The following is a 27629-nucleotide window of genomic DNA, read 5'->3' as shown; positions in this document are numbered from 1 at the left end:
ACCTATATAAATGTAGATTCTGTACTATTTTGCGAGTCAGAAAAACTGTGTAGCTGGGAGAGAATTAATCGTAGGGGTCTTCTCACGTACTGCCCACTGCTGAACACCAGCAGAATACCAGGTGCAATGATTGCAGCTGGAAATCGAACCCAATATCATTCACACTCACTGGGCAAAGGCCAATGATGATGGCAGAGCTGAAAGGGTGAAAAAGAAAATTAATTATGACCATGTTGGCTGCGGCCAGCTCTCCGCTGGAAAGTGTTTTGCCGTGCAGCTCGTTTCAAAGGGAAAAGTTAAGTCTGTCTCCGCAAACACACACACACACACCATATACGAATATGTACACAGACATGTGCATATTGCAGCAGTTGCTGCAGCCATTACATTCGTCATGTACAACCGCTGGCGGTGGAGCGGGGCGGGGGCTGGGGTGCGCGTCCTTGTCGAGCTCATCCTTTCATCGACGAGCAGCGGAGGGGTGAGTGGAGAGCCACAAAGGCAGTGAAATTTTAATAACGGAACAAATCGTGTAAGCCGCCAAAAACCATTAATAACTTTTGTGCACCTGCACACGGCAGCAGCAGCAGTAGCAGCAGCTCTTTGCTCGGCTCACGGATCGTATACTTGATATCTCTGTTTGACTGTGCCAGATGTTTGCTCTGGTTTCACTCAGCCGTTCCTCTACTTCTCCTCCTTCTCCTCATCCTCATCCTCATGTTCCTTCTTTGCTTCCGTTTCGGTTTCGATTTCGATACCCTCCTCCTTGCTGCCCTGCTGCTCTGCGGTTCTGCTGCCACGCTGTGTGTGCGCGCGTATGTGCTCTTCGTTTTAATTATTGATTCCGCCATTGAAGTGATTAATATTTTCGGGCCAAAGTGCTGCCAGAGGACAGCAGTTAGCGGTGGTGTAGAGCAGCAGCCACTCGGCCAGGGGCTGCCCGAAAGCGATTGCCATTGATTGCTTTTCATTTTTGTTGTTGTTGTTGTTGTTGTTGGTGTTGGTGTTGGTGTGCTCCATAATTGCATTTCCTTGTTACGCACATTGTGTCCCTCAGTCCCAAAAGTCCACAGATTCGTGGCAACATTTTCACTGATTAAAAGAACATTTCCAAAAAAACACAAAAAAAAGGAAATAAAAGTGGCAATGCCAGCCGACATATCGACTATATGATACCCTCTGCTTGGGAATCAGTCGCTATCACAGCGGCTATCACTGGGCAATCGTTGCGGGGTAGTTCTCATCGTTGATGATGCGCTGAAGGTACGATTTGGGACAGACCCAGCCCACCCAGCACACACAGTTTTGGGGGAAAAGCATAACCCGAATCGCTTAATTACGGGCAATAGTCACACAACTGTGCCCAGGTCCTGGGAGATCCATCACGATGCTGAGAACGAGGCCATGCTCCAAAAAGTATGCAACAATTTGCTACACTCAAATGACAGTAGGTAGCCCTGGGTGGTACATGCCTGGGCAAACGTAATGCAGGGCTGGCTGCCATTCACGTGTGTGCGTGAATGTGGATGTGTGGGTGTTGGGTGTTGGTGAGGCATTCATTTTGGGGCAGGGCCAAAGGCATCAATCTTCCTCCATCATTGTCAGTGGCCGATGACGATGGCGAAACAAGAGCAGAAACAGAAACAGCAACCCACAGTATCTGCAAGGCATATCCTCACTCTCTCTCCCGCTCTCTCTCTCTCACTCTCTCTCGCTGCCTCGACTGTGTCTCCCGCAGCTTCCTTTTCACATTTCTCATTTCCGTAGCCACCCATTTTGCTCCTCCATCTCCCCCCTTGGGGCAGGCAATACAAAGTAAATGAAATATCATCGCCTGGCTGTCACTTCATAATTTTGAAAGCGAAATGAAGCGACTTCTCGCATACACATATACGGGTATAATTCTATATTTATGTATGTATGTATATGCATATGTGTATATTTACCTATATACATATATTCCCTATACAATATTTGTAATTTTTTCTTCCTGTTTTGGGCATGTCAATGAAGGCACCTTGCGTAATAAATTAATTATTTATTCGCATCGCCATCAATATTGTTTTATACAATTTCCTCAATTTTGTCCACAACACAAAAAAAAACAAGAGACGAAAAGAAAGATGGAAAATTGGCCAAAACCATTTATCAAAATTTACAGCAGGCTTTTGGGTGTTGGGTGCGGGGGAATGAATGCTGCATGAATATTTCAAACATTACTTGACCATCGTTCGGACTAGGTTGTCCCTGGCCACCCCCCACTCATAATTCTAATGCAATAATTCACTCATCTCTGTGCTGGATGCATAAACAAATTGAAAAACTTTCAGTCGGACCAACTTCTGCCTGGCTTTCCATTTCTTTCACCTGTTTTAGAAGTGCCCAAGGCGACCACAGACAGAGATGAGTCGCCCTTACCACACACACACACGCACATGTTTCTGTGTAGTTGTAGTATTTGAACAATTTTACGTTGAAAGTTTTGCGTATTACGTTTTCCGCCAGCCAGAACTGCCAGTTTCAAAGTGTGTTTGGCCAACAGAAACCACAAGAAAAAAAACAAGAAAAAAATCAGCAGATGGAAGATGGAAGAGAAATGAGAATTTTCAGAAAATTTAAGACAAGGGTCTAATCCCAGCAGTTGAAGATTTTATTGGCTTGCCTTTGTTTTGTTTGTTTGGCTGTGTCTTTGTCTTTGTCTGTCCCTGTGTCTGTGTCTGTGCAAGATGAATTGGCTGCGTGCAGCATATGCCTCAGTGTTGGTAAACCTCGTGCTCAACTGAAAGTTGTGCGATAAAAATGTTGGGCAAATTTGCAGAGGGTTGCCAACAAAAGAAAAGAACAAAACAAAAAAAAGCAGAAGTGCAAACTAAAGTTTTGGGGTATCTTTTACCTGGCAAATTGAAGCCAAAGGAGAGCAAACAACACACAACGCAAAACTCACTCACTCGGTGTATCACGCTCTCTCTGTTACACCTGCACTCTCCTCGCCCAACAGTGCTTCATTTTTCCACTTGAGTATTGGTAAACATTTGTGGATGGAACTTTTTGGTAATACCAGCAACGCCTCCCCGCCCCACTACCACCACTAAAATTATTCCAAACTTTGAGAATCACTTTCGCTTTGTTTTGCAGAAGTTGCTTCGGATGAAAGTGATTTCGGAGAGCACAGTATTCGCCAGCCTCTGGAATTCTCGTGTGTCAGTGTTGAATAGCGTTGGGCTGGCATAAAAGTGGCTTAAACTAGAATGTAAATGCCCAAATGCCACAAGAAAGTTGTGTCTGATGTGGTACATTTTGGAGAGCAACCCTAATGACACCTTGAAAACTTTAGTTCATTTGTCTTGCCACTCTTGCAGTGTTGGAAAACCACCTGCTTTAAAGTAGCTTTCATTTTGCTGATTCAAACCTTTTCTCTGAGCAGCTTTGCTAATGTGAACTATTCTTATTCTGCACCGCAAAACATTTCCGGATGAAATGTGGTCCCAAGACCGTTCATCCCGCTTCCCTCCAGGTGAATGCTTCCCTGCAGCTTCGCCCTAAAGTTCTTTTGAAGTAATGGCAAAAGTTCGTCTTGGCTAACTACTCATACTAACTACTGAACTACTTAAGCTAAGCCCTAGTCAGAATTCGAATCCTAATGGACGCCTCCCCCCACACGCCAGCAGTGAAGCACACCACCCCCTGACCGTGCAGTGTTGGGTAAGTGCCGAGCATATGTGCGCACTTATACGATTGCTCGCAATGAACTGCAAATAATGTATACACATATGTAATGAACTCTGAATTTAAAATGCAGCTCTCACAGTGCTGAGCAGCTAATTGAACTGTGTGCCAACAATTTCACACGGGCATAAATTTGTACAGCTCGCAGACACTCGGCGGGGCCCTCGCACTCGCACCGCCAGCCCCTCGCCTCTCACCACTCGCCACCATTCAAGCCCCACCCATGGTGGACCGTAGCTATGGTTTTCGCTTTTCGGTTTAAGGTTTTGCTCTGCTCGCTCACCTGACACGGACCATTTTTGTATACAATTTGAAATTTTTGTTTACGCTCGAGCTTAGGGCACACGCTGTACAAACACAGAGACCAAAGCGACCCCGCAGGGTGCTTTCAGCCCCCAAATTCAACGAGCGTTCTGCTGCTGTACATACATACATAAATATTTCTATCAAATTTCAATTTGTTCCAAAATTTTTTCTCGTTTCCAGCATTTGTTTGGGGGTTGATGATGATGAAGTAGGTGAGACGGGGACCGGTGACCGGGGACAGGGGTATGTCCATGAGACATAATTAAGCCGCATCTCAAAAAACTTCTGGCGAAAGCCCACAAAATCCCCGGCCAAGAGGCTGTCGTAATTAGAAATCTAAAAAACAAGGCGCCTCTTCACAGTGGAGAGAGAAGAGGAGAGCGAAGGACGGGAAACAAAAATGGGAAAAATGATTTAAGTAAAAACAAATACAAAGCTACGGCATCAGTATCGGTTTTTGGGTTTGAGTTTGAGCTTGTGAGCCTTCCACAAAGTATGGAAAATAATATTTTTATACATAATTAATTGCCTCAAGTGCCAAATGATGGATACGCACAAGCAAATGGGACAGGGATAGAGCCAGAGACAGAGACCTGGACTGCGGCCTCGATGTGGCTTAAATGGCATTTAAATGTGTGCCTAACTACCCCAGACCCCGCCTCAATGCCATGTACATCTCCATCTCTGGAGGAAACGGCATGCCGTACTAATTACGAAACGGAATAGAAGTGAGAGTGGGAGTGGCAGTGGGAGTGGGAGTGGCACCACCCTTCTGTTGATAAGCGGAAAGTTATGCGGCAACACTTAAGCCGCTTTAAGTGCGGATTTCGTTAACATTTTTGCATTTTCTCTGCTGGAATAAAAGTGTATATAAAATCTTGCCAACTAATTTGCTTGTTCCCACAGACAGTCCCTATTTTGTGCGACGCCAGCAGATTTGTACTCTAGTGGGAATCACGGGAAAGGCAGGACCACTGCCCCTTGAAATTGTTTTAAAAATATTAAACAAAGCTGATGACCAGCACTGTGAGGAGCATTTGGAAAGGGGAGAATCTATGTGCAGCATATAATTTTATTCAGCAGCTTGCGACCCAACTGTGATACATCTGAGAGTAGTGTGAGTCCGAGTACTCGACCTGGACTGTGTGGCGCTCGCAGGAGTTGCCCCTAGAGCTGCCGCGGAGCCTGGAGCACCTGGGGCACCTGTAGAGCAACTGTGGAGCAACTGCTAATTGCTTCGTTAGCGCATTTGGCCGTAACTATTCGAAGCTTTCATCTGCCAACCCTTTCCATCCAGCAGTCAGCATCATCATCATTATAATCGTTGATGTATGTATGTATGTGTATGTATGCGTGTATGTATATGTTTCCCCTAAAAATTCGTTGCCTACTTATTGAGGCGTGGGGTGGGCATCGCTTGAGTAGAGCTCTGCTCTCCGGAGCATTAATTTATTTATGAGCATTACGAGGCAGCTACTTCTTTATTGATTGCTTCCTTCTGCCCAGACACAGACACAGATCCCCACCTCCACCCTATGCGTATACGTATATACAAATACATATACGAATACATATTTTGGAATTGTGTGATATATTTTTGAGTTCCGAGAGAGTCCTTGACAATAACATGTTCGTGCGGCAATGGTGGCCCTGGTGGCCCGCCTTTACCGCCTTTACCGCCTTTCCTGCCTTTCCTGCCTACCCGCTAACCGCATTTCTTTTGTGGCACACCGCCTGACAGGCCTCTAACTTTATTACATCGTCCTTGTCTGTGTCGAGTGGCTTGCCATCTGTTCATCCCGTAGCACCATTCCCACTCCCACTCCCATTCCCATCACCACCCACACCCACACCCTCACTCCCACTAGCATTTCCCTAGCCCCAAAACACTCGGCTCTGTTCCTCGTCTCTGTTTCTGTTGCTGTTTCAGTGGAGCAACAGGCAAAATGTGTGCGGCATTGCGGCAAAATGTTCAATTTATGTATAGTAACAAAATGTAATACCGCACAAAAAAACGGTGGCGGGGGCAATGGGTGGAAGAGCAAACATCGTTGGCAACTTGACGCCAGCAAGGGCTGGCAGGGATCTGGCGCTGGGGCTGCGGCTGGGGCTGGGGCTGGTGCCGGGAAACGGACATAGTTTCATGGGGGAAATTTCCCTAACAGAAATTAACATTAAAGAGGAAGCGAATGTGGAAATAAAATTTGATATCATCAGGAAAGACAGAGAGGGGAAAGGAAAACGACGGACATAGGGAAGGCAAATGCAAGGGTCGACGGAAAGTTTTGTGTGGAAAATCTGAAATGAAATTTAGTTGGATTTTGGTAGCGAGAAATTCAACAAGAGACACAGCAGACGAAGCAACAGGGAAAATGGGAACAGGGAGACGCGAAAGTAAAAACACAAGGAACGTAGTGAAAGCGAAAGCCAAAGCAAAAGCGACAGCGATACTGAAACCGAAAGTGAAAGCGAAAAGGAAAAAGAAAAGCAGTGCAAATGGCCGAGTTAATAAGCTGGAAAATGTGCCCCAAAGACCAACATTAACATTAATGGCGTTAAGTTGAAATAAAGGTCACCACAGACAGGGAAAACGGGGGGGATGTTTTTACTTTCACTCAGTTCCATCCCATCCCCGAACTTGCCCTGAACGACAATCAAGTGTGGCCAGAGAAGCCTTTAATTTTCGACTAATTGATAAACGGGCGGGCGGGCATTTGTTGCCATAAATTGTAAACATTTTCCGAATTAATTAAACAGACATTCGCACAGCAATATAAATCATATGAAATATCCGTACCCCTGCCCGTACCCCTGCCAAATTCCATTGAGAAGCGACCCTGTTTGACGTGGCAACTATAAAAACAAAAGGTGGCATTCGAATTGCTTTGCCAAATACTGGAACATAAACCTGCTGCTGCCATTAATTGCTCGCCAGAGCCGGGGCACGTGAGTGTTTGAGTGCGATCATAAAATTTGATGAGGCCGCCGACTGCTCATGCTGATGCTGAATGCTGGAGACGCAGTTGGAGTTGGATTCTTAGTCGGGTATGATCCATCTGACATCCAAAGCGCGTTATTAAAAACTGCCCAGAAAAACAGAAAAAAAAAATAAAAGAAAAAAAAAACCACAGAAGCAGAAACAATACGAGCCAGAGACGACACAAGGACGTCATTGCGGACACGGCCAAAGGGGTGGGGGCGCATTGGAAAAGGCATTAACCCATCGTTGCCATCCAACACGACCAGCTGCCATAATAAAAAAAAAAAGAAATGTTACCAACAACATTGTACGGGCAACGAATGGCCAATGCTCTGCTCAAGCGGTTCCCAGTCAGTCGAAACTCGTTTCACGACGGCATGAAATCATACTTAATGCATTTAAATTAATGTCTTGAGTGATGCAAATTACACCTAAAAACCTGACACAATTTGGTTGTAAATTGTTTTTAATGTCTCCGAATTTCTTTTACTGAAATTCCACACTATTTTATGGTGCATTTGGTTCACTCTCAATGCTGTTGCTTTATTCTGAAAGAACTTAAGACTTCGCATAAATCCGAGACGCGTTCTTTTCGACTATTTCTATGCTCATGCAGGGCCTTTAGCTGAGAATAATTTCCTTGTGATTCATTTATCGGTTATCCCCTTTCCCGTTGGGGCCCGTCTCGGCCTGATCCGGTGGGACAGTTGCAGAGAATGGGCAAGTGTGTGTGTGTGGAAAAGCCCAGAAGTTACAGCAGCTACTGGCAGCAGTAATAATATTTAATATTTCCACAGCCTGCCAGCAAACGGGATTTTCATATCGTTTAAGCATTTCCTTCCGTTTCGACTGATTTGTTCATTTCGCCGCTTCCTGTTGTTTTTCCTCCACTCTCTGTCTGCCATTTGCCGATGCGCCCTTTATAATTGTTGCTGCTGTTGCTGTCGTTGTTGTTCACTAGGCTTTGCCCGGGCTGAAGGCCGAGCCGAGTCATGGCAACGACCGTCGCAACGCTGCTTAAAACGACCCTTTAAGCAAGACAGGAAACTGCCTTTAATTGGCCAGCGTCCGACAAAGGGCAGCGGCTATCCTAGTTTGGTTTGGTTTGGTTTGGTTTGGGATCTGAAATGCCTCTGAGCGTAGCATTTCGAACTGCTTTGTCTGGGATGCCAATGACTCGAAAGAGGAAGCACATCCATATCCATATCCATATCCATATCGACTGGGGCAGTGGAATGGAAGCATATCCAACTGCTTTTCAGGTGAAATGACTCGAACAGACACGAAATATCCAACTGGTTTGGGTTTGCTTATGAAATGCCTTCAGAGGCAGCATATCGAAGCAGTGGCATGCCTCCAAAGAAAGTTTATCTCTCTGCTGTTGTGGGGATATCGAACCCCATGCTCATCCGTGTCTGCTGTGGGTCCGTTCGATGCTCTGATATGCAGACGAGGACTTTTTCCTTTTTCTGCTGCACTTTTTCAAGGATTAAGTGGTTTTAATTGCGTGGTTCCGGTAGCCGACAGCACTCCACCTCCACTAAGCACCTTCCCCATTAATATTATTCATTATGCAATCAATTTGCTACGCTTTTAACCCTATCCCCCCCCCATCCCTGACCACTGACTGTGAGCCGGGATGTGCCACAATTAGGTGCAGAGCAAAAAGAAACTAACAAATAAGTCACAATTAAATTAATTATTTCTTTATGCTCGTAATTATATTTCAATGCGGACACAATTCGATTATAAATTACTTAATTTAATATTGATTAAATCCTGACCTAAATTTAATCTGAACTGAAACTGTAGCAATTTGTGAGCTAAGCATATCGATCCCTTCGAATTTCGTGCGAATTCCCACGGCTTTTGGTTCTTGAAAAACTTGGCAAAAAAAGCGAGCTCAAGAGCTGTCATCAACGTTTCGTTTGGAGCGCCTTAAATGCTCAGTGGGATGTTCCCCTAGTTTCCCTACCTAATGGAACTGCACTCGCCCTCAGAGCCTGGAAGAACGCGACGATTTCAGTTGCGATTCTCGCTGAAGTGGCAGCCAAGTGCCCCACTGGGTCATTGGCGGACAAGTTGTTCATTTCACTGGGTCCCTGGAGAACAGCAGAAGCAAAAGAGCAGCAGCAAAAAAGCAGAAGAGCAGCACAGAGAGAGTGAGAAAGAGATAGAGATTGAGAGGGAGAGCGAAAAAGACTTGTCAGTTGACAGCTGTCAAACAATGGAGAGAAGGCCACGCGGATCGCATATGGAATGCATTTTAATGGCTGGGTGGGTGCTGGTCTGGTCGGGCCTGTTCTGACGGTGGAAAAGTTTTAGTTTCCCCTTTTTTTTTGTGCCCCGCCCCTTGGTCGCTGTGCAGATGCAGATAAGCCCAACGCACCGCTGGCCAGGGGAGGGAGCGAGGCAGCAATGGATGGAAAACAGAGAGCTGCTCGTAAAAGAAAATGTTGCCCTTTAGAGAGGACGGACACGGCGACATTAAAAAAGCGCTGTTGCTGCTGAATGTTTGGAATGGATGGGATGGTTCTTCCTGCTTTACGAGCGCTCAAATTGCATTCATTGTACACACAGAAACAAACACACACACACACACACACATACGCACACGCACACGCTGACACAGTGACAGATACACCCACGCCAAGATACAGTCACGCCCATATACATATATGCATATGTACATATGTATGTACATACCCGAAAGAGAAGCGCAAAATCAGCGAAAGTGTGCGAGTGGGAACAAAGTAGCTCAACATTATCCCCATAAATTTTGCATTTCTCCTTGTGCGAGCGTCTCATTAATCTATGATAATGTACCCGACAGTTAACACACACACACACACACACACGGGGAAAGTTGGCAGAAAAACTATTACTGAGTGTAACAGAGAGACGATGCAACCAACCAGCAGGTACGAGCACCACCAGCATCTTTACTCGTGTGAAATATAACATTTAATAGTCATCTCTTCACGTGGAAACTCAACAAAAGAAGTTCACTGTAGATAAAGTGCATATATACATAAATGTTTGTATGCATGCTGTCATATTTTGGGTATACACTCACTGCATCAGAGCCATCAGCTTCGAATGAATAAATCTGAGACTGCATACGAAAATTGATAATTAAATGTCAAGCGTGGAAAATATATATACTGGCGGGGAGGTTTGCAATTTTTGGCATATTATATAATTGATACGGCTCATGGAGTATAATGCAAATGACAAATTGTGGATAGGTGGCAATAGTCTGTCCAGGAAGGACTCAGGAAGGGCACCCAGGCTATGCACCGCCCATCAGCCAGTTTCTAATTACTGCCCATGAAAAATCATATACGCTGTAGCCTTAATATTCTCAGCGAGTTTTACTTAAAAAAATATGTAGAAAAACTGCAATTTCATTTGAAATATGCTTAGAAACGAAAATCATTGCTCTTTTATTCACAACTGAATATTACTTAATTTGAAAATCATTAAACCGTCACAAATACATTCAATAACAGTCAACAAATGCAAGACATTGCTATATGCCATGCTAGAAATGCTGAGAATAGATTGGAAAAAAATCCTTTTCTTTGTAAACATCCAATTATATTTTCAAAGCAAACTTCCAAATGATTGTATTCAAAGGAAATGAAAAGAGAAGAAATGTTGCAACTAAATCCCCTGCACCTGCACGTGTACGAGATATGCAGCAAAAAAAATACTCGAGCGCTCGTACTCGATTCCGTTGTGTGAAATTTCCATAGAAAATACATGTGCCATGCAAGGCTTAACTATTTTCTTTGCTTTTCTTTACCCATGACGGGAATTCGGGAACATTTGATCCCATAAAGTGCTCTTTGCCTGGGTCTCAGCCCTCTTGCTCGCTGGCCTTCCCTTTCACATAAATATTTATCGATAAATTATATGGATCACAGGTTCTTAGTTTCGTTTTATGCCCTTGAACTCGAAATTATAGCAGCCCCAGCTACAACTCCAGCATCCAGCCTCCCCGAATGCCATTAGCAGCTAAACTGTGGCCAGTGGTGATGGGTGGTGGATGGTGGGTTGTAGGTGGGTTGTAGGTGGTGTTTCGGCGTGGCTGCAGTTGCCAGGTCGCAACGAAATTATTTTTCCCCATCACGCCGCTGATGGGGAGCAGATTTATTTGCCTTTAACAAGCATCCACCTCATCGCGATGGCTGCTGATGGATGGACATACGCCAACAGTGTAGATATCGGTCGGACAAATGAGCTCCGGGCTCCTTTCTTGTCCAGTCCCTTTTCCATTCCCATTCCCATTCGCATTCGCCTTGGCAGTCCCTGCCGCATTACAATTAGCCATAGATTTTAATTATCATAATGATAATTTTCTTATGGTGAGTGTTGTCGCAGTTGGTTTAGTTTTTGCGCCTATTTAATATTTGATCGCTCCGTCAGGCGTGTGCCCAGTGTCTCTGGGTCTGGGTCTCGGTTTGAGTGTCCTTTGATGTTGCTCTGCCCACTAATTGGATTGCATCCATATTAATTAGCCCGTGTCGGTGTCCGTGTTGTTGTTGATGTCGGGGCTTAGCCGGATGGGATGATGGCTGTCGAGTCTTCGGAACGGATCAGCTCAGAGCTAAGAGCATACTAGCGCTCAGTTCTATGCAAATCGAGTCGAGCTGAGAATATAATTAGAATATGTTGCCAAAGACAAACAACAGCAGACAGCGGCGGGCCAAAGGCAGAGCCAAAGGAGAAGGCAAGAGCACACAGACCACGCCCACAAAAGAAATTGAAACTGAAACTGAGCCACGCACAACAAATTGATAAATATGCAAATTTAATAGACTCGCAATCAATTTGCATAAATCTTCGCAGCTAAAAATAAATAAATAAAATTGCAAATGCAAAAAAAAACATGAAGTGGGAAAGGGGAAAGGCAAAAAGCAAAAGAAAACAACAACAAAAAAAAGGAGTGCCAGAACGCCGCGCAGAGGCAGGCCAAAGGAAGTCGAATACCAAAGTCACTTTCAACTTTCAACGAGCGGGGATTAATTAGCTGGCAGCCAATTACAATGGAAGGAAGTGGATAAACGGAAGATTTTGTGGCAGCTGCGCTGAATACCAAATGAATCGATGCGTTTGTGGAGCATTAATAATTAATTCTGATGCGAGATACGAGATGCGGCAAATCGGTGCAACAAATGTTTGCTTTCAAGCAGCTTTCAAACTCTTCCAGTCCAAGACCATCCTTTTTTTCCTTATTTGTTATTTCCCCCCTTAGTAATTGCCCAAAATGTCACTTGTAGCTGCAGTCTAAATCAATCAGATCACTATAAATTCACGATTTCTTTGACTCGAACTCTGACTTTGGGCTGCTCCAATCGCAGCCGCAAGGCTTCTACGAGTATACCCCGTTTACACTGCCACTGCCAGTGCCACGCGCGTAAATATGTTAAGCGGAATTTCAATGTGAAGGCAAGTGAAAAACAAAACAAAGCAAAACAAAGCAAAGAAAAACAAAGCAAAAGCAAACACAGATGCACAGGCAGAGGCACAGTTAGAGGAAGAGGAAAAAAGTACACGAATAAAACCGAGAAAATAAACAGGGGAGCAAGACAAACAGCTTGAACATCACGCGGTAACTGCCAATTGAGTGTGAACCGTTCTGCATATAAATTGGTGGGTGGCCGGGGGATACTGCAAAGATACTTTTGTACTTTTGGTGCGCAGATACATGGACACGGGGATACTTGTAGCTACATGTGGAGGAGGGCGTGGGACGAGAACCAGATCAAGATTTGTTTCGTTTCCATTTCCGTGACCATTTCCCAAACATTCTCTTTGAGTGTTTATCCACACTCCTACAGCAGCCCCCGCCCCCGCCCCCGCCCCACATGTTTATCTGCCTGTACATTATTTGTATACACGATTGCCTCTCGCATATTAAAGACGAATTCATAATAAATATGGACTAAAGCGAAAGCCTTTCTGCGGCTCATATCTCGAGCAGCCATCTCAATTCGTTAACTCGTTCCGTGGAGAGACTGATGGGCGCCCGGGGAGAGCGGAAATGTTGCCTCCAACCGAAAACGAAAAGCAACTGAGTCGGAGAAAACGAAAGCAGCTTAAGCGTTCGGTTTGAATGCCAAAAAAGTTCACTGGAACTGAAACTGAAACTGGAACTGGCTTAAACCCATTCAAGAGCTCTTTTTATAGCTGGCACTCGAAGAGTTAAGGGATATATTAGATTGGTTGTCAAAGGGGATGTGTGTAAGGCAAAGAAGGCAGATATAATGCGACATAGTTCGCCCGTCAGTGCATCCAAAGGGGAGCAAAAAAGGAATTGTGAGAAAACAGAAAGCGGCAGCAGAAACCAAGCATTGCCACAGCATCATCCATGGAGAAAGAAAAAGTGCATTCAACTGCAAAGAGGCACTGCAAAAGGGTTAACCCAGTACCGAATTTCTGTGCTTTCCAACACTGCCAGTGTTTTCAGTGCAGAATAAAACCGAGGAAGTCGAGCCACAAATTCATTAGGCTTAACTGGCAGTCACTAGCTCTCTCTCTGTCTCTCTCTCTCTGGAACGGGGTTTCATCAATCGATGAAATTCCCCCACTCCAACCGACATGCCAGCGTTGACCAACACTGCGAACAATTCAGAGAATTGGGCGTTGAGCGTTAATCAGCGCCAGCAACGAGGTCACCCAGACCCAGTCGATTGTGTCGATGTGCCACAGAGGCGGAGGAATGGCAGGAATGGGAGGAATGGGCGGTGTAGGAGGCGGACCACAAAATGCGCAACGCACTTCAGTGCCCATTTACGCCTCGACGGACAGGCAAAGTCCAGGGAATCGCCGTGGCTGCGGGCTGGCGGGGTTCAGTTCCCATCCATGTCAATAAGCAAATATGGCTCAAATCATATAGATATACATATGTATATGTACTCGCATGCCTCAGGCAGTTACATGCAGACACGCTGACAGGACACAATTGAGTTTGCGCGCTTGTTGCCGCTGTACTGCTTGTGGATGAAGCCGCACACATCACGCAGCGACAGCGACACCAGCCCAAACATGGGATCCGCTTCCATCAGCGCCTGGCACAGCATTTTGCTCCAAATACTCTTTCCGGCCGGCATCTGTGGGTCTTGGGGCTGGTCCACGGGCTCGTCCGCCATGAGGCCGAGGAGCAGGTGGTCCCGCGGCAAGAACACCTCCGATTCGGGCCCGTTGAACATGAGGAGGTAGCGCACCTGCCACCCTAACGGCGCACTTTTCGCGAATTTTCCCAGCCGGCGCAGACGGTCGACACAAAGGTGGCCGCCATGAGGCTGTCGTGCAGCTAGAGGTACGTGCTGTGCGCGTCCATGGGACCGGCGATCAGGCCGTGCAGGACATCCATCGGGCCGCTGTAGAAGACGCAGGGTCTGTGCAGATCGGGCACGCTCAGCGCCTCTGGCATCTCCACGCGGAAAACGAGATCGGGTCGCTGCTGTTAAAAGCTTATTTGGAACAGTTAATTTGTATATATCTAGTCGATAGTAGTGTCTCTTGAATGAAAATACAACTACGTAATGATAAGTGGCATCAAATGATTTGTTCGCTCAGATAACTGGATATGTTTTGTTTTGAGAACAGAGAACAGAGCACAGAGAACTTGTAAATATTCGGAGCTTACACATAAGCCGCAACTCCCAGGATGTTGCTCTTCGCTGACTTTGTCGCAGTTAAACAACCCAATGCCCAGAGTGCTATATATAGAACATACTACACACATATATACTACACTCGTAGCTATATTCTCGGCGGACTTGTAGCCAACGTGGCCCAGCCGAGCCGGGCCGGGCCGTTCAATTACAAAAGTTTTCCCTGCCCAGTGAAGTTAATAACATTTATCGCTCCCCATAAAACATATCCTGTGCGGCGTGTCTACTGGAGCGGGTTCCCCTTTTTGTCTAGCGAAAAGTTGTTGCAACAAGTTGAACCTTTTTTTTTTTTTGTCCGCATTGCCAGGCATCTCTCGCCTGTCGTTTCCGCTTGCCCAACCAGCAAACAAGCCCCCAACATTGACTTATTCCCCATACAAATTGAGTGTGTGTGTGTGTGTGTATATAGTTTGTTGCTGGGCGGGCTGCTTCTGCTTCTGTGCCCCCAGCTTGGGGCCCTACTTTGCTTAATAGTTGAGCAATTCTTGTAAGTACTTCAGCATCAGCGTTCAGCGCTCTGCCCCGCTAGGCGCCCACGCTGAGGCGAGTGCTGCTTACTCCCTGGAATTCCCACGCAGACACGCGGCCCGCCACCCCAGCCCACTTGACGGGGGTAATCTCTGGAAATGCATTGCATGAATTGCGTTACAATTTGCCGGCTGATTTCTCCTCCCCCTCACATGCGATTTTTCTATTAGATAATTGATAGCTGGCAGCCTGAATCTCAACTGAATTTCCTGCAAGCCATCCAGCGAGCTGAGATCTCTGCCACAGTAATGAGCACAAAATCGTGCCCCATAGACACATATTTCCATATGTATAAAGATTGAAAGGCCTGTTCGGATTATGCTGCCATTGCCTGGCTTTAAGATGGAAAGGCAGGGAAGGGCTCTTTTGAGTAAGGCAAAGGGATGCGAACGAAAGGGGAACGACAGCGCTTTCGCTCTATCTCTGTAGGGTTTGGTGGGTTTGGTGTGTATATGTGGGGCGTATGGGTGAGTTGTTTACATTGCTCATACGCCACAGAGCACCGGAAGGTAACCCACAACAACGGGGGAAAAACATCAACAACAACAGCAGCAGCAGCAGCAGCAAAATCAAAATCATCCATCGCCCGCGGCCGGCCAGCATGGAAATCTGAGGGGAAAAACCTGAAGGCAAGCCCAAACCCCGGCCCCAGAATATCCAGGGGAGAACATGAAAAGTTTGCCCCGCAGTCCCAGTCCCCAGTCCAAGTCCAAGTAAGGGTCCCAGAGAAAAGTCAGAGCAGCAACGCAAGGAGAAACAACCCCTCGTGATTTTTACCTTCTTCAAATGCAAAATCTAATGAAATTTTCACATTTTCTTTTTTATTTTTATTTTATTTTTTTATTTATTTTTTTTTTGCCAATTTCACTTTTGTGTGCAAGTTTTGAGTTTGTGGCGTCGATCAATACGAGATTTGATGGTTGGAAAATTGATGGAGGATGCCCCATGCCCCATGCCACATGACTCATTCCACATGCTCCATGCTCCCCCATGCCCAGTGCTCTTCTTGTTTTTGCCACCTGCAAGGCCGAAAACGATTGCAATGACAGATGCGGACTATTAAAGGTGAAAGCACACAGACGCAGACACACACACAGACACCCCCATGCGAGACAAATTGTGGGTGTACCTTCGTGTACGTATGCGTATGTGTGCAGTGTGTGTGTGTGTGTGTGTGTGTGTGTGTGTGCAGTGAGCCATTTTATGTTAACAACTTTGTTGGCCCAAAGCGTTTCTCATCATTCGAAGCAGCAGCAGCGCCAGGATGGATTCCGGAATACCGGGATACGGCGGGTTTCGTTTCAGTTCGTCTCGGTGCGGTGTGTGTTCTGTTCCCTGTCCCTTTTGTCATTATTATGTTCATCATTAACAACTCGTCAGCGTGATGATGATGTTGATTATATTGAAGTGAGTGCCATATGTTATCCGCACACCCACACACAAGCACACAAGCCAGGGAGAGAGAGGGGAGAGAGAGGCAGACAGAGACAGAGCAAGAGACCGACACAGAGACCGAGACAGAGACTGACAGCCACATTTTGGTGGCAACAAATGGCACAAATCAGCAACCAACAAACTGGAAGCTGCCACGGGGAGCACGCAGCATGGAGGTAAGGAGCAGCAAGGGGCACGCAGCGCGCGGCAACAACATCAAACGATGAAGGAAAAAACAAATCAGTTTTTTATTCAACGTTGGCCCCATAAAAAAAAGGGCAAAAAGCACTCACCAAAGGAGCGAAAGTTTATGAACCATAAAACAGAGTGGAACGATGCATAGGCATGCGATTCCCCTTCTCTTTTTGTATTTTTTCCTTTGCTTACCTGTCGGATCGGAGCACCCCCAGCACCTGTCCCACCTGTCCGCTGGGAGGGTCCTTTGCATATCATTCACTGCTCTTTAAAATCCCGTTAGATGGCATACCATTTTGGCCATTTTTCAACTCGTGTTGTAAGCTCTTTTTGAGATTTACAAATGTTATAAAATGTAGCCCCAACCCATGACGGGGCAAAGTGGCCTTTAAGGATCATTTCAGAGAGAAGGCGATGGGCATGGCTTGTGGCAGGGCTATTTGTCTTGTGTACTTATGGAGAGAGGATCATTACGATTCAGCTGCAGGCTGTTGGAAGCTCTTCGCTTGCCTCTTCTATGCGTAATAATTATGTGTCTCCTGATGAAATAGCGCAGCTACTCGTATGATTAAGACTTCAATAACTTCAATGACTAATTTTGAATTAATAATGCGTTCTATCGGCTTGCCTCTGCAGGGGATAATATATTTGCCACTTTAATATAGCTTCTGGTATGGCTTTATTCACCATTTAAATTACAGAAAAATGCGCGTACGACTGGCACTGGGTAACTGGGCCATTTACAGAATGAAAATGTCCCAGGGCATGCGTTTCCATCCGCCATTTGCAGCAAATATTGACTTTATTCTGCTATAATAAAATATTTACGAGTTGCCATGAAACATCAACAAATCCAAAATGTAAAGTCGGCAGATTAACCGCTTAAATAATCCCTCCTAAGCGATAATTGCGATTTTGTCTGATGGCTAATGGGGATGGGGAGTGTCCTATTTATTTGAATGTCTGCGTGTATCCACATGCGTGTGTATCCCTATATCCCCCCCACACCCCACATACAGTGCTATAAATTTGTGTTTATTTTATACTCCAACTTCAACTTTATCTCCCACTCTCACTTTTCCCTCACGCTCATCCAGCTATACGTACTTTCACTTTCACTTTCCCTTTCACTTTCTCTTTCGCTGTCTCTCTTTTGTTTGCTCTTGTCTCTGGCTGAGAAAATTTTGTAGCTCGTTAAATTTTTTATTTAAAATGTAAACAAAAGCCCGGTCCCCATCCGTTTCGCTCCATCTCTCTCCTTCTTTGCCTCTCTCTTTCTCTCTCTCACTCCTTCTTTTCGCTTTCTTAGTACTCCGAATTATGGCCCCGCTTTTTAACCAGCAAAGGGAAATGTCTTCTCCTCTCCTCTCTATCTTGTTTTGCTTTCTGCGGCTTCTGCCATTTTATTTCGACAAGCATATTGCGTATACGTACGTGTGTGTGTGTGTATGCAAGAATGTGTATGCATATCTTTGCTATGTGCGTGTGTGTGTGTGTGCCAAGGAGCCCTTCCAATGCTCGATGTTCACGCACTTGCAAGCATTAATTAAAAAGTTCAGGGTCAGACAGAGACAGAGACAGTGAAAGGGAAAGCGAGAAGAGCAATGAGAGAGAGAGAGGCAGGGCTCGACCATCTTGGGCTATTTAAAGGCCACTCTGAAAGAGCGTGGCCCAAAAATACACTTGAATATAAATATTGGAAAATCTCCTTCGATTCGCTTTATGCTGCAATTTGTAGACCCCCCCCCAGAAGCCCGAATCTCCAAGAACTTTCTTCCAGTGTGGTAATCAACAGCTTGTTGCTGCTGCTGCTGCTGCTGCTGCATAATTTGCTTACTCTTTTTGGGGCCCTGTCTCGCTGTTTGGGAATGTCTGTTATTTTTTCCCGCTGCCGTTGTTGTTGTTGTTGTTGATGATGGGCGATAGTTGACTTGCCATTTATCAAAAGGTCCCCTACACACCCGCCGAAAAAAAAAGAGCGCTGGCCAAACATGCGGGACCCAGTGAGATGCTCGCCGCGCGTGAATGTGAGGGTGAGGGTGAAGTGTGTCCCTTTTGGGTCATGGAAACTGTGCGTAACTATAATTAATTTCATTTTAGACTTGTTGGCAAATAAACGAGCAAACGATGCGGTTCGTTCCGGGTTGTTAGGGGGAAGGGCGCTGCTGGTGGGAGCTGTGTGATGTTTCTCACCCCTTTGCCCAGAGCACGGCAACACAGCCCACAGCCCACAGCCGAAAAGCCCCACCCCACAGCATCCTTCACCACCGCTACCTTGTGCTATCCAGGAACCTGCTTTGAGCACTATTTTTGACATCGTTCTTGCTGTTGGCTTTGCACTTTGCCAGCACTTGACTGCCCTGCTCTCGACGGCCCCCTGGACCGTGTACTCAGCCACCAACCATGTCCTTGTGCCTCACTTGGAAACTGTTGCTCATGCTGCGGAGAGTCGAGACCTCAGGTTTTTGAAGGGGCAGCTGCCGCCCGACTGGCTGCCCCAGAACCCTTATCAAAAATTCAACAAAATCATTTCATATCCCAGAAAATTATTGATTCAACTTGAAGGCTGTGCTGAATCACTTGCGGAAGCTCCCAAGCCCCCCCCCTAACCAATGCTCGGAAAAAAGTTATCCCTCAGCTTAATCGCCTGGAACTCATTAACTTCAGTTTGCGGCAAATATTTTATTTAATTTTGTTGTCCAATGTTTGCGCCAGGCTTAAGATCCCTTTTCAAATTTCAAATTGATTTTAACGGCAACGACTCGAAGGCTCCCATCAAGAACAACTCGAAATGGACTTAATTCGGGGGCAAAAGGTTTAGATTTTATCTCTGGCTATTCGTTCAGTTTGACTGACATTTTAGAAGTTTTGTTAGTGCTCCCTAACAAGACAAATGCAGCACATAAACAGTAGCAGTAGTCGCTTCCAAGTCTGCCATTCTGACTGACTACAAGTAAAGCAACTGGGAAACAGAACGAATTTTGGTCTGCCTAAAAATATTGGAAAATATTGTGAAATAACTTTTAAGAAATGAAGCTGCTATACGTAATGGTAAGTGTGGTGGCAACTGTTGGGATCTTACGCTTACTCCCCACCTTACCCTTACCCTACCCCTAGTGCGCTTGCATTATTGCCTATTTTGTAATGGTCCTGACTGGCTTTGGCACTTATTGCGACGAATCCGAGTGCACGGAATTCTTCGAGGATTACGATGTTTCGTTCCCCCACTGGATCGACTTAGACCAGCGATTTGAAGATAATATTTAAACAACACTGATGCCTCGAAAAGACCCACACTGACGTTCTCTTGGAGCTGCCTCTAATTCCGACTGCACGCTCGAACGTCATGTGGGAAAATGGCAACATTAAGCCGAACACCTCAAACACCCCACACACAAAACTAAATCCATTTTACTCATTACATTATTGTTTGATTTCATGCTTAATTTATTTAAATTTGTATTTAATTTATCTACAACAAAAACCTAAATAAATATGCACAAAAATAGGGCATTAAATCGCGGAATTTTGAATCTACTTCTACTTCGAAAAGTTGGTTTGCAGCTCTGAATGCAACAGCTGGAGTAGGATTGGCAGCCAGGCTCGAAATCTGAAACTGCTCTTGGCAGTTGGTTGGGACGTAAGTCATTTGATTTCCAGCTGATTCCATTAAATATGCATGGCCCATCATCATCACCATCATCGGCCTGGGCCGCGCTGTGCTGTGCTGCGCTGTCCATTTGAATTATGCAGAATCGGACGAAAAAGTTGTGAGGACTTAAGATGGGTGCGGATATGGGTCTGGGACAGAGACAGAGAAAGGGAAAGTCTTTCGTTGTCATCGTCATGGCATCCCAAGGAAATTAGATTACCCGCTACAACAATGCCAGGCACCGGCTCTCTCTCTCTCTCTCTCTCTCTCTCTGTAGCTGTTTCCCCTCTCTCTTTCTCTCTCTGTCTGCTCCTATATGCTGTGTGTGTGTGTGTGTGTGTGTGTCTGGCATTGAGCCAGTTGGACTAAACGGCTTAAGTGTTTTGCCAGCACCTTTTCACTGGCATTTGCATAGTGGTCGTGGCTGTGGCTGTCCGCTGAAAAGTATGCTACAACTTCTATCAAACGCCGCCGGAACAAAGCTTTCGGCTACGGAAATGATGCTCAATTCCAGTGTGTGTGTGTGTGTTAGTATATCCATAAAGACAGTTGATGTTCGATCTACGCATAGATGATGTGTGTGTAGAAAATGGAACTTTAATTATTTATTTATTCAAATGCTTGGCCTGGCTTCTAAGCCGCCAGCCAACCTCTCCGGGCGGGGCCAGGGTAAACGGCAGGCACCCAAGCCCCTGCAGAAGGCAAATACCAAAGCAAAAGCCCCACCAAAGAAAAGGGGCAACGATAAAGGACAAAAAACAAAACAAAAAATGCTTGCTTGCTTGCTTGCTTGCCCAACTTTCGCTCTTTTCTGCTTCACCCTAAGCGGTGGGGCGGGTGGTGTACACACAGAAATTGAAAGTGGCACGCGCAAATTACTTAATCCGACTTTCCAAGTACTTTCTTCTGACACAGACACAGAGAGAACTGGGCATAGAGAGGAGAAATTGTAGAGGAAACCTGTAGCAGGGAGGCTGTTCAATTGGGGCAGCGGGGCAGCAGGGCTGCAAAGATGTGGTGAGGAGGCACGAAAGCTGCGGGAATGGGAAAGACCTTCGTCTGGGGTAAATGCCGGCACGTACTTTCTGGTCCTTTGATCTAATTTACCAAGCATTTTCAGGTATTCCAACTTTGAATGCCAAAACGAAACCCAAGATGAAAACAACAACAACAACAACGACAGAAACAACAACAGCTGAAAGACAAAATTCTGAAAGAAAAAAAAAAAAAAATTAAGAAAACGTAAACGAAAATGAAAATGAAAATGTTAAATGAAAATAGCCCCAAGAGCCGTCCAGCCAGCGTCAGGCCATCAGCGCTGTCTTCCTGTCTGTCTTCCTTGTGTCTTCACTGAGCCTTGGCAGTTAATCAATGAATAGCCGCACCCACAGCTGCCCCAGCAACCGCCTCCTGCCACAGAGCAAACCATACCCATTCCCATTTCCCCACACCCCCGACCATCCACAGCCAAACTGTGTGGCACGGCAATTACATCAAAAGGAAACTGTTGGCCAATGCCCAAGTAATATTTCAGCGGGGACTGGAGACAGACGCTCTAAAATTAACTAAATAGCAGACCAGGACCAGGACCAGGACCTGCAGACCAGCAGGCTCCATTCACAACATGAAAAGTCACTTAAGAGCACAAGGACGACGACTGGAGACATCAGGAGAGCCCCAAGGATGGCCTCAAGGCGAGACTAGAGCAAGAGAGGAGGCGCAGTCGGAGTCGAAGTCTCTCTGGTGTCCGGCAGGTGCCAACTGGCCAAAATGTTCGGCTTCATCTGTTTCTGTTTCTGCTTCGCTTTTTTTTATTATAACGAATTGCATTTTATTGCTCAGCAGCAGCACAACAGCAGCAGGAGCAGGAACAAAACCAGAACCGCCCCCCCGCAACCTATTCAAGGCAAAAAGCAAACGTAAAATGTTGGGTATTTAACTAAATTGTTTCATTTTGCGGTGCTACAAACTGAAGCTGAAGGTAAAAAAAAGAAAGACACAATTTGTATTCAAGCGAGTTGGCACCTCGGCGGCTGGGGAGGGGCAAAGCAAATTGAAAGCAGAGCGAGCGCAATGAGTTCTTAAGGATAATGCAGATTAATGGAGCTGATGGATTTGGTACCTACAATTTTATTAGATCGTTTAGCCGCAGCTTAAGCCACATTGAAATGCAAGCCAGCAAGCAGCTGGCAGCAGACTTCTTAACTTCCGGTATTATGTTTCGAGCTAAATCTCCCTTGGACTCTGAAGCTAATACATACATGCAAATGTACTATATGTATGTGTATGGTATTCGTTAAATAGTTTTGAGCCACAGCTTTTGTGGTTCTGAACCGACATACTTCTGCCCGAGTATGTCCAATTGCTGCAGAGTTTGTTCCACCTTGCGTGTCATAATTCAATTTAATTTAACTGCAAACTATAAGCTCAATCAAATGCAATGCAAATATTTGATTACCCATTTAACTAATTCGATTGCAGCTTCACACAAGAGTTGGCAACTCCATGAGAGTATTATTTCCAGCTTAAATGTTAACATTATTCTGATGTGATGTGAAGTGTCAGGTGTTAAGTGTGTGTTGCACTTTAATAAGTGGTTGAACTTATCGACTAACCACCGCCATTCAAGTGGAATAACTTTTACTCGCTCTTAATATTGAGTTAACTTTCCATGGGGCTGCCACTGCTGGAGGCAACTCTTTGGGGCAGCTTTCTAAAGTTCAGAAACAATTGCATTGGCTTGAATCTCCTTTGAGATTCTGTGCAAAGATGACAGGCATCGAATTATGGGCTCTATCGATTCCAGTGTTGGGCAACCCAAGAGAGGGTACAAGCAAAAGCTGTCGCTTTTGTCTCTTTCCTCTTGACTTCCGCTGGGTAAACGGATCCCGACATAGACTGCTGCAGAAGCTGCTTCTGCTGCTGCTTCTTGTTTGGATTCTGCCACTGTGACCCCGACATGGGCCAGCACTCTGTGTGCCCGTAGTACATGTCCATGTGCAGCTGTTCCAGCTTAGCCGCAGACCGGACGGAAAAACCAGCACAACAGCAGCCACAGCAGCAACAACAGCAAGAAGAAGCAACGCAGAGCAGCAGACCAAAGCTGGAATAGAAAAGTGGGAAAATTGAGTTGAAAATTGTTCATGGCACACACTTCACGGGCAACGCAAATTGACAGCTGTCAATCAACTTCTCTGCTCTGCTCTGCCCGCCCACTCGAGCGCCACCGAAGCGAAGTCTGGCCAGGTGCCCAACGATGATGATGATGATGATTATGATGTTCATGATGCTCATAATGATGGCTACTGCTGCTGCTGCTGCTCGGGCTGCACTTGAAATTGATTAAGCGGCTGCTGTGGCTGTTGCTGAACTTCCTACAAGTAGGAAAAATCGGACTGCAATGCGAAATTTAGTAAGATTTACTAATAATTTTCGACTATGAGATACCCTATGCCCTGGCTCAAAATTATACATATAATATGGCCCAATCATATGGCTACATCTTTACAATGCCCACAGCATACCCTTGAATCCCCACTGGACGCACCCGAGAGAGGAAGGCGGAGGAGGAGCAGGAAGAGCAGGAGAAGTTACAAACTTTGGTGCTTGGAACTACTTTGGCAAAGTATTTCATTGACGGACAAAGCAGGTCGAGCCTCAGTCCACTTTGAGCAACTTTCATGAAACTCCACTCTGGCACCCACTTGACAACTTCCGCTCGTGTCTATGTCCGCTCCCAGTCGCAAAGCAGAGAGAGAGACAGTGGGAGTGGGAGAGGGAGAATCAGTCTGGCCCTGTAGTCTGCCAGTTATTAAGTTTATGGCCATTTACTTGCGGCCAAATAAAGTTGATGCTTCATTTTGATTGGCTTCGCAGGATACGACCCGCAGTCTCTATGTGATTATTCGTGGACTCTCGATCTTGAATGCAGCCATCTACATATGTATGTGTGTGTGTGTGTGTGTGTGTGGTGCTGCTGCTCTCCCTGCTGACCATGCTCCAAGGCCACTCTCGTTGCACATACCCTAAAAAAAAAAAACAAAACAAAAACCGCAAGGACTTTTCATGTCCCCCCATGCGACTTCTTGGGCAAACATTTTTCGTTCTGCTCTCAAAATTAAATTGAATTGTTTCTGCATTATTAACAAGCTGCAAAAAGAATTTCTATATTTTCTGGTTCGCTTGTAAGTGGCTGAGGCGGCAGTGGGGCGTTTTTTGTGGCATTCAAGAGCGAATGTTTAAAGTAGATTTCTGAATCTGTGGGCTACAACTTTAAAGAGAAAAGAGGCCAAAGGTGGACAGGAGACAGGGCATAGCAATCTTCAAATAAAAGACACCTCAAACTGTTGGGAGTTTCCCAAAATACCCAAATATGAATCTATACAAGAGCGGGAATATCCCCCCAACTTGTATTTTTAATTTCAAATTATTACCAATTATTTTTAGCATGATTAAACTGAAACTCTTTTAGTTAAATACGTATATTATTATATTATTTTTTTGGTAATAATATATTATTATGGTACATATATATTTGCAGTAGAATAATAATACATATATACATATATGAATATGCAAGCTACCCCTCCTAGAGAACGAGAAATTAACTACCCCACCCACTATTTTTATAGATTAAAATCCCTTTTATAGCGAGAATCTACCCAATATTAATCCCATTTAATGTTTCTTAAATTACCAAAACCAATATTCTTTTCTTCAATTTTTTTCCAGTGTATCTCTGTGTCTCTGTGTGTAGCAAAAACCAACAAATAATCCCCCCCCACCCCCCAGCCACACAAATAACCAATTAACGATCCGAACAACCAACCAATCAATCAACTTGCAAAACAAAATACAGTTAAAAATACAGTTTAATCCAGTTAAATACCGTTGAATACAATTAAATACCGTTAAATACAGTAACTTTTAGTGTTAATGTACAACTCACAGCACATTCGGCCCCGAGAAACGAAACCAAACCCATTCCAATGAAGAGTTAACCTTTGAAGTGCAAATAACCCCAAGCATATTTCCAGTGTTGCAAAAAGCGTATGCAAGCAACAATTTACAGTGTTGCACAGCCCATGCAGAGAGATATGCAAAAGAGAGATAAAATTTATTGACCAAAAAATCAAAGCAAGCGAAAAGCAAAAACAAAATCCACTCTAGATGCGAAATTGGTGTAGGAAAAGCATCAAATAAAAGGCATCGACAAAAAGACGCAGCTGAAGGACCAGTAGCAGCCGAAATAAAACCAAAGCCCCAAAGGATATCTAGGATTGACTAGCAAAGGATCTGCGCTTGCAGACACATAACGCCATGCGCCATGTCAAAACTTCGGCATTACAGGTCCATGGATCAGCCCAGCAGCAGCGGCTGCGTGGCCATTCGCAAGAAGTTAGCAACAATTCTTCACTTCATCTATCTAAGAGCTAAGAAACATCCAAGAAACAGCAAACAGCAAACAAGATTCACTCCATCTATCTATGCTATCTATCATCTTCTATCTCTGCTACTGCACCTCTAAGGACAACTATAAACTCATGCTTTTGGCCTTGCCACTTTTCACCTCTATATAACACACTCAACTTCACCACACCACAAGCAGCAGAAGCTTGGAACTTTCTTCAAAAGTCTATTCGAACACCAACCTACGCATGTCGCACACAGCTTTTACCTTTACTTTTCCTTTTCCTGCATTGCATGTTACTTTGTAAATAAAATGTAAGCTTACTAGCTGAGAGCTTACCAGCTGAGAGCCAATAACTGAGAGCTAACAAGCTCAGAGCTTACCAGCTGAGAGCTTACAAGCTGAGAACTTACCAGCTGAGAGCTTACCAGCTAAAAGCTTACAGCTTAGAGCAGCCTTCAACTTGAACTTTGAGCCTTCAACCTTGAGCGCTGAGCTTGGAGCTATATTTATAGCTGAAGCTACCGCCTAAACACAACTGAGCAGCTTTCAGCTGTTGCTTCTGCTGGCCAGTCCACACGCATCTCCCACCACAAACGCATCACATTACACGCATCCTGTTGCATGGCTGCCGCCGCTCCACTGCGCTCCACCGATCTCAGCCTATTCAGCCTATCCAAGAATATCTTCTGCACACGAATACCTATAACTATACATACAATATATACTAACTGCATCCGCCTATAGATAGATAGTTGTTGTGTGCCAAGATGTGTGCGTTCCGTGCTGAGTGTGTGCTCGTCTCGTTGCAGGACAATGACAGCGGTATGCTTTGTGTGCAACCTGCCCATCATGTCACATCAGGTGGGTCTGGTGTGGTCAGGTGGCAACGGCTGGGACGACCTCGTCCGCGAACAGGTGAGTGCATCTACTGGGTGATAGCCATCATGATTTATCCGACTAATGCTTGGTATACCTTTGGTGTTAGCTGGAAGAGTCAACGATCCGTCAGCGATTAGGCGGACGTCGCGATTCCGCCGCCCAGATCACAACCCCACCGAGCACGTCGCCACCGCCAGGACTTCAACGGCGGCGGCGCAGCTCCTTGGCCCAACTTACTGACATTCTGCGCGAGTGGAGCGGCGGCACCAAGCAACAGACCCAACAGCAGCAGCAGCAACAGGCCCAGCAGCAGGCCCGCAACAAGGGTCAGCTGAATCGGCGCGAAACGCTTGCCGATCTCGCCCGCAGCCTGCCCTGGCGGACATCGACGACAGATGCGAGCACTGGTGCTGGTGGTGCTGGGGCTGGGACTGGTTCCAGTACCAGTGGGGGCAATATCACGTACATTGCCCCACGCAAGCGTCGCGAGTCGAGCGCCGATTCCGGCATACGCAGCATCAGATCTCGCCGCGAATCGAACACGGCCGAGTTCGTGAAGCACTGGAACAGGCGCGAGAGCACCGCCGTCGAGGAGCAAGCACCAAGCCACATTTCCGTGAATGTGGTGGTCGTCGAAACTACCACTAAGAGCGTGAGTTGCGGCCACTGATACCAAAACTATGACCTTGCCATCATCCTGCAGAGCAGCAGGAAGGAATGCTTCAGGAATGCCTGAAGTATGCCTTGTAGGGAGCCCCTCCTCTTGACGTGACTGTACTGCCGGACTGGAGTTGCCAACACGGACGTAGCAGAGTCTCTCACTCCACGATC

The 27629-nt window shown here is 45.7% G+C and overlaps 1 protein-coding gene across 1 annotated transcript in view; it reads left to right on the top strand.

The window, feature by feature from the left end:
- Positions 1-27629, top strand: part of LOC121403886 (serine/arginine repetitive matrix protein 1-like) — a 62894-nt gene that overhangs the window by 19108 nt on the left and 16157 nt on the right. Inside the window, 2 exon segments of the mRNA XM_041591971.1 lie at positions 26729-26834; positions 26905-27450. Coding sequence (XP_041447905.1) covers positions 26729-26834; positions 26905-27450 — 652 coding nt within the window.

The sequence above is a fragment of the Drosophila obscura genome, unplaced genomic scaffold, assembly GCF_018151105.1.
Source record: "Drosophila obscura isolate BZ-5 IFL unplaced genomic scaffold, ASM1815110v1 contig_165, whole genome shotgun sequence".
Taxonomy (NCBI): domain Eukaryota; kingdom Metazoa; phylum Arthropoda; class Insecta; order Diptera; family Drosophilidae; genus Drosophila; species Drosophila obscura.
Note: the sequence above shows the minus strand (reverse complement) of the source record. Positions and strands in the feature narration are given on the sequence as shown.